The sequence below is a fragment of the Macrotis lagotis genome, chromosome 3 (assembly GCF_037893015.1).
Source record: "Macrotis lagotis isolate mMagLag1 chromosome 3, bilby.v1.9.chrom.fasta, whole genome shotgun sequence".
In the NCBI taxonomy this organism is placed as follows: Eukaryota; Metazoa; Chordata; class Mammalia; order Peramelemorphia; family Peramelidae; genus Macrotis; species Macrotis lagotis.
The window spans coordinates 295,532,915-295,541,562 of NC_133660.1; the positions used below are offsets into that span (position 1 = coordinate 295,532,915).

The 8,648-nt window shown below is 33.2% G+C and overlaps 1 protein-coding gene across 1 annotated transcript; it reads left to right on the plus strand.

Annotated features, from left to right (window-relative positions):
• Positions 1-6,498: 6,498 nt before the first annotated feature.
• On the plus strand, positions 6,499-7,528 carry LOC141516782 (olfactory receptor 9G19-like). Its single transcript, XM_074227756.1, has one exon. The coding sequence runs from the start codon at positions 6,499-6,501 to the stop codon at positions 7,429-7,431; it is 933 nt and encodes a 310-aa protein (XP_074083857.1). The 3' UTR covers positions 7,432-7,528.
• Positions 7,529-8,648: the final 1,120 nt, after the last annotated feature.

Genomic DNA, 8,648 nt, shown 5'->3' on the forward strand with positions numbered 1-8,648 from the left:
TGATATTTTATTTTCTTAAATGAATTCTAACTCTAGCCTTCTAGGTTATCAAAAGGATAACCTTCTGAATTTTCCTATTATTTCCACATCTACACTTCACTCTCTTCTATGACAACTGTCCACAATCAGAAAATGCGTCATTTTGTAGGATTTCTTTTTCAGAGACTTCCCAAGACATGGATCCCCAAAGTGTTAGGAATTTAACCTTTCTAATTATACTCTGGGGAAGTGAGAACAGTTATATAAAAGTTGTGGGATTCACAAAGCTAGGTTCCATTGTGAGAATACCACTTTTTCAGTTGTTTGGTAAGTTTTTTATTCAAGGGAACAGGATGTAATATCTATCTATCTATCTATCTATCTATCTATCTATCTATCTATCTATCTATCTATCTGACTGTATGTATGTCTGTCTGTATCTATCTATCATCTATCTATCTATCCTTGTTTTTACAAGATTTGTTCCTTCAAATTGGAAGTACAGATCTGTTCATATAGTGAGAGCTCAACCTAAGGCATGAGGCCTTTTCTGTCTTGAAATGCATTCTTCAGTGACATGTCTCTCTATCTAAAATTCCATTGGATTTACTGATTAATCTGTCATTGTCACTTTAAAAAAGGCAAAGTTAAGATTTGCAAGGAGCAACAGAGGGATTTATTCATGTTCACCAGGTCAACTATGCATGATGTAATCAGAATTGGTGACAGAGGCTAGGAACTCTATGGATGAAGAAAGACATTTTTGATGTATAGAACAACATTCCCTCCCAAAACACAGGTTAGTGACCAGATTGAGGTTTCCCAATATAATTTTTATATAAGAAGCTACTAGATATCTACTTAGTAGAGTAGTAGTACTTGATAGGAGAGAGAGAGAGAGAGAGAGAGAGAGAGAGAGAGAGAGAGAGAGAGAGAGAGAGAGACAGAGACAGAGACAGAGACAAAGAGAGAGACACACAGAGAGAGAGACAGAGAGAGAGAGAGAGAAGAGAAAATTGGAGTTTGATGATTTGAGAGGCAGGCACAAAGTAAACATCTTCAAGAGATGAAATTGAACTTTGAATCTCACATTCATATTATTATATTTTTGAAATTGTCCTAGAATCCCATTCTTCCCAAACTTGGTATATTTGATGGACAAAGGAGCAAGAATTTGTAATTTGGAAATCAGAATCAATGAACTCTTTTAGTCCACTCAGAAATTTCATCTTTACTGTCTGTTTTATTCTTCTTTCAAGTTTCAAGTTCTGCAGGATTCATCAAAACACTTTTAAGAGCTTCAAAGCTGAGTAAATCTTTCCTATTTCATTTCACATACATTTTTCCTTCAAGGCAGAAAAGAACATTTAGCTGGAGAAATAAAGGACAGGAAATGTGTGAGGAATATTGATTAGTGCTGAGGAGAAGGATCATATTTAGCAACTACAAAGATTTCTGTATTCAGAGTAAAATGAATTTTCATGACTTATGCAGACATGGTCAGAGTTGAACATCTATTTTCTATCTATGGATAATTTCTTTTTGATTATCTGGGAATATGAGACTTGGAGATAGACGAAAGGAGATAGTATAATCCACATCTGGTTGAGTTGATGCTTCTTAGTGAATTCCTGATATTGAGTAGAGTTCTAGTTTCATTTCTCAGTTAGGAAATGGATGTTTGTAGTACCTCACTATATGAGGGATTGCTTTTGTTGGGGTATGCCAACTGGCGTAAAAATTATAATCAATCTAATGAAAATTCAAAATACATTTTTAAGTGCTGATAATGTGCAAGTGAGTAAATAATCATTTATTAATTATTTATTTTGTGCCACTAGAGATAGAATGCTAGGTACTGGGGATATAAATTAAAAAAACCCTCCTATCTTCAAATAGTTTATATTCATCAGAATAGACATAACATGCAAGAAGACACGTAAATACAAATTATCACTGTAGGGGTGAGATCTAAACCACCCCACTCTACTTCATTTTTAACCTTAAAATTGTAGCTAGGTAAGATCATAGGGATTAGAGTAAGGGCAATAAATCTTTAAACTGAACAAATATAGCATGAGATTATTATGTGGATAAGTCAAGGGAACTTGGCATGCCCAGATAGTAATTTAAAATAAGCAACCTAGAAATTTAAAGTGATTTGAAAGGTTGAAACAAGCATAATGTTTTGGCATAATCTCCTGTTAGGAAACTGCTTTAGGGAACAAAAAAGAGAAATCTTAATGCCACCTCTGATCTTAGTTTCTTTCTCTATCCTTATCATATCTTTGACTGGAGAAGATCTTTGCAAACTTCAAATGTTTCTAAGATCTTGGACTTAGTATCTTTCCATTAATGATCTAAGCTGCTTAGATCAGTTGAAGACAGTGTCTTCATGAGTAGTCAGAGTCAAAGAACTCACAAGTTCACTGTGGTGAAAGGGATGTTTTTTATCATCTCACAAATGGGAGAAGAAAAAACAAATTCTGGAACAAGGAGCACTGAAGTCCCTTTTGTCACCTGCATTATTACAATGGGAGCCTAGAATTCCCTGAACTTTGTGAAAGAGGCATATGTTTGGAGACACACATACATATCGGGGAGAGAGAGAGAGAGAGAGAGAGAGAGAGAGAGAGAGAGAGAGAGAGAGAGAGAGAGAGAGAGAGAGAGAATCTCCTTTTCTTACTTTGGTGATAACTATTTCTAAAAAGAACTTGCTGGATATTAGAATGTTCATCAAAATTATCTTTCTGCAAAATTTAATTTTATACAGGAAATATTTTCTACCCTCTCTTAATTATTCTTGGTTTATTCTGTGTAGAGCTTGTGTATAATATTTATTTGTGCTATCTTCCATTGAATTGTTAGGAAGGGGGATTGCCATTTGCTTTTCTGAACAACCAGAGTTGAGCAGAGTACCTAACAAGTAGTATGTAGTTAATACAATTTTGGTGACTGACCAACCCATAATTGGAATTGTTTTTCTTTCCACTTTCAGAATTTCATTCCTAACAATGTTTTTTTTTTGTTTGTTTGTTTTTAGAGACCTAACTTCTTTGGTAACATTTTTAGTCCAATGAATCAATGAATCATTACAAACTTTTCTCTAAATGATCCTCACAAGCTTTCCTCTAAATCTTTTGAAATCTACTTTCTTAAAATCTAGGGTACAATCCTTAATTGACTTTATTTGTAACAGAATCTAGGAAGAAATCTCTTCCAAAAAAGGATCACATTGTTTTGTTCTTAATATAATTTTTGTCTATAAGTGAGAATAAGATCCAGAATAGAATTCTCCCTTGTTAGTTTGTCTATTTTTTAAATGATGAAATCATTCTTTAGTGAAGTCATGAATTCATTAGATTCTCTGTTTTTGATGGAGAGAAACACTTACTAAATTTCTTCCCTTTATCCAGATTTTCTGTAGTCTACATCAATGATTCTCTGATTTGTTCTCCAATGAACCTCATTCTCAATTTTCAATCATATATATGCATGTGTATGCATCTACATTCATAAATATAAATATATATATGCTTAATTTTGCCTTGTTTTTTGAACTTTGAACTTTAGTTTTTCTTATATTTTATATTTTATTTTCTTATATTTCTATTTCAAATTTGGACATTTTAATATGGATATCTGAGTTTATGTATTTTTACTAATGGATCATTTCTTTGTAGTAACTACTTCATTTTTTACTTGAGTGATACACATGAGTAGACATTTCTCCCCCCATTCCCATCCTTATCATTTTAATTAGATTTGTATGAGTCTTGGTAAATCTATTCTTATCCATCTTTAATATGTATACTCAATTGCTGGCCATGAATTTTCCTCCCTATATTTTAAGCCACCATGCCAATTGCATTCACATAAATCAATTAGAAAACCATTATTAAGCCTCTACCATGTGCCAAACACTGAAGAAGAACTAAACCTTAGAAATTCAAAAAAAGTAAAAGACAGTCTCAATCTCGAAATCTGAGAAAAGGAATGGAACATTCCAGGAATAATGACTTGTCAAATCAAGAAATAGAATTTTCCATTTGAAGAACAGCAAGGACGTCAGTGTCATTGTATTATAGAGTACATGGAGTTGAGAAAGATGTAAGAAGAATAGACAAGTAAGGAGTCAGATTATGAAAGACTTTGAGAGGCAAGTACAAGATTTTATATTATATCCTAGCTGGTAGGGAGTCAATGACATTTAAAGAGTTTATTCAGAGGAATGACATGGTCAGAAATGTGCTTTATTAATATCTTTGACTGCTCAGTGGGTTTGAGTTGAACAAGCAATTTGAACTTATTGTTATAATTCAAGATGCTGATGAGGGCCTATGTCAGTGGTAGCAGTGTCAGAGGAGAAAAGAAATTATGTGAAATATAAAAGTAAAATTAGCAGATCTGAGTAACAGATTAGATCTGGGGGCATGAAAGAGAAAATGAGGATCAACCTATGTTGTAAACCAGAGAGATTTCTTAGCCAGTTCTTCATTTTTCAAACTGATAATTCTTCTTTTATGGCTTTTTTTAGTAAAAAGGAATGAGGAAAACATAATCTTTCAAGATGGACCCAAGGTTCTTGTTCAAAATTTCATATTGAAACATCATTTGTGACCATAGAAATCATTGAGAGTAGCTAGTTCTTTTCCATTTTAATCAGTCTTAAAGATTCTTTTCTATGTTTTTGATAAAAACAGTCCTTTCTATTGTTTTTTAATCAGACCAATTATAGCCATATCAGTGTTTGTGAGAATGAATCAACAAAGACTCTTTATTTTCCATTTTTTCTTCATTTATATTTTCCAACTACATGTATTGGTAGCTTTTAAGAATCATTTTTTATATTCTTCTTCCTCTCTGCCTTCCCCTCTCCCTTGACAGAAAACAATGTAATATACGGTCTACATCTATAAGCATGCTAAGCATAGATCCATATTATGTACATTGTGAAGGAAGAATGACAATCCAAATGGGAAAAAAAATTAAAACTGCCATAATTCAAAAGACAACTTTTTTTTTTTTAAATTGAAGATTGTCAACTTTGTTCTGCATTTAAATTTCACACTTCCCCTTCTGGATATGAATGGCATTTTCCATCACAAGTTTTTTAGCATTGTCGTTGATTATTGATTGTACTCTAGAAATGATCAAATCCATCATAGTTGATCATCAGTTCATGCACATCTTTCCTTGCTATTTAGAAGTCCCATTCCTCATGATTTCTTAAAGAACAATAGAGTTCTATCACATTCATGTATCACAATTTTTCCAGCCATTTCCCAATTGATAGACCTCCCTTCAATTTTCAATTCTTTGCCATTATGAAAAGAACTACTATACTACTTTGGTACATGTGAGCATGTCCCCCTTTTCATGATCTATTTAGGATATAGGGTCAATAGTAAATCAAAAGGAATGCACATTTTTATTGCTTCATGAACATAATTCCAAATTGCTCTCCAGAAAGGTTGGATCAGTTCACAACTCCACCAATAAAGCCTTAGTGTTTCAGTTTTCCCATATCATTCTCCTTTCTAGACCATATGATAGGTGTGACATGGTACCTCACAGTTGTTTTCATTTACATATCTCTAATCAATAATGACTTAAAGCATTTTTCATGTGATTATAGAAAGCTTTAGTTTCTTCATTTGAGAATGCCTTTTCATATCCTTTGACAATTAGCCAATTGGGGATGACTTTTAGTCTAACAAATTTGACTCACTTCTCTATAAGTTTAACTCCATTCTCTATAACAAACGCTCTTAACCCATTTTAATCACTCCTGCGGCTTTATACTATCATTGTTTAGAACACAGACAACTTTTCCTCCTCTGAATATCCTTCCCTATCCTTTTTAGGAAAAATAAACAAATTAAATTCAAAACTTTTTTCCTGTATTTAACTATCTTTTACATGTTTCTCTCCTCTGTGCATTATTTTTCTTCTCCCATATTCTGATATTTTTAACTTTTTAATAACAATTTGGGGATATTTATATGGGAGTCCTAATAAACCTCAATTACTTTAAATCCCTACTCACCTTCCTTTAATTAGTCTCAACAACTCAGTAGCTACACTTTACCTCTTCTTCAGCCTGTAACAAATCATGCTCTAGAGTTTGAAATTTTCCCCCACTTTCCCACCAATCTACTCAATTTGAGTGTGCTCTTTAGTTGTTCCATTAACCTTATGTTACTTCACTTTGTCCTGCCAACTCTCTTTTTATTTTCTTTCTTCATCTTCTATTTCAGTTTCTGAAGTAATTTGTTGTATCCTTTCTAAAAGTATAAATATAATTGTATTAAACAAGTCATTTTTTTCTCTTTGATGGAGTTACTCAGCAATCCAACTGCAAAATCAGAAGACATCAAATACAACTTGACCAAGGACCCCAATAAGTGATCATTCAAGCTCCTAAAAAATGACTTTTCCCAGGCATCTCTTTATATCCATGAACAAATATTCTCCTTTGAAAAAGTTTTAATTCCTAGACATTTTTTTCTCTTATATATGGAGAAAGTTAATTACACTGTAAATGAGTTTATACTTGTGGGTTTCACCACAGACCCTCTGATGCAACGGGTTCTCTTTGTGGTATTCTTTCTAATGTATTGCCTAACTGTGGTGGGGAACTTTACTCTGATTACCTTAATTTGTACAGACTCTCGACTTTACACAGCCATGTATTTCTTTATTGGGAACCTTTCTTTTCTGGATCTCTGGTATTCCACTGTTTATACCCCTAAGATCATGTTGACATGTATCTCTGATGATAAGAGTATTTCTTTTGCAGGTTGTCTAGCCCAGTTCTTCTTCTCAGCTGGGCTAGCTTATAGTGAATGTTATCTGTTGGCCGCTATGGCATATGACCGTTACGTAGCCATCTCCAAGCCATTGCTCTATTCTCAGGTTATGTCCCCAAGATTATCCTCATGTCTTGTTGCAGCTTCTTATACTGGAGGTTTCATTAACTCCATTATCATTACAAGTGAAACATTCACTCTGACTTTTTGTGGGGACAATGTTATTGATGACTTCTTTTGTGATCTGCCCCCACTGGTGAAGCTGGCATGTGATGTGAAAGCCAGTTACCAGGAGGTACTCTATTTCATCCTAGCCTCTAATGTCATCACTCCTACTGTGCTCATCTTGGCCTCCTACCTCTTCATCATTGCTGCCATTTTGAGGATTCGATCTACTCAGGGAAGACTTAAAGCCTTCTCCACATGTGGCTCCCACCTGACTGCTGTGACCCTATACTATGGATCTATTCTCTTCATTTATTCCCGCCCTAGCAGTAGCTACTCTCTGGAAAGGGATAAGATTGTGTCTGTGTTCTACACTGTGGCAATGCCCATGTTGAACCCAATGATCTATAGCTTCAGGAACAAAGATGTCAAAGACGCCTTGAAGAAAATGAGAGATAGAATACAGGTCATCTAAATAGAAGCTGGAGAATTGGAGAAAAGGAAGGAAAAATTTTATCGATATTCCTCATTATATTCTTTTCTCCAAAAAATTTAAAAAGTCATTTTTCAGGATAGACAAGTCACTTTACAATTATAATTTAAAACTATATATTAAATTAACTTATTGTCTTTTAAATGTGTTTCCTCCTCTGTTTATTATGGTTTTTACTATTTTAAGAAAGGAAAGACCTTAGTTATTACTTATACACATGTTTAAAAATAAAAGTTTTATGTCATATATTTAGAGTAAGCATTTCTGATTTAAATCCTCTATTCATTAAAATGACTCAGCAAAACAATAGTTCAAAATTGAGGAAATATTGACTCAAAAGGGTAGAATCTGGTAAAAGATAATGTCCTATTGCGTCCTCTGAGATGATATAATGATCAATTATAAATTGTTGTACACAGTCCATGGAAGCATGCAGAAGATGATATCTTGGACTACAGTGGTAACGTAGGTCACCAAAAATTAAATCTCTGGGACCACAAACCTCAGGCTAAAGTCAGAGAAAAAAGGGGACCTGTCAATATAAATAATGGTGTGCTACTATGAAATACCTTGACATGTTGAGTATGAGAAGACTGAAAATCAAAAGGAAGGAGAGGTTTTACTACATTTTCTTGTAGCCAATAGACAGTCTATGTATCTATATTATAAAATTTAAATTAAAAATAATAGTTAACATTAATATAGCAGATAATGTCCTCACAACTCTGAGAGGTAGAGTCTACTTTTTTGTTTGTTCTGTTTTACAAAAGGCTAATATTTATAATCTATTTATTTTTACAACAAAAAATTGCCTACTTAAATTTCATAAGTAAAATTAGCTCTGAATGAAGACAAGTTTTTAGTTTGTATTCTAGTAAATATGGTGATAATTTAAACCATAGATGATGTTATAATATGACTTCTCTTCATTTTTGTAATTCTCAAGAATTCTTGGTATAGAGAGATACGGTATGATCGCTTTCAAAACCAACTCTGATGATTTGAAATTGACAAGCTTTGAAAAATTTGCTTTTAGTGGTAAAAGTATGAAACTCCTTCTCTTAAGGAGAACTCCCTTTATATAGTCATTGCTTATACACAAAGAAAAATGTAAAGTTCATGCTCTAAGTAATCATGACTAGCATATCACTTTTAAATTTTGCCAAACAATTAATATAACATGTCAGTGCTTCATGTTC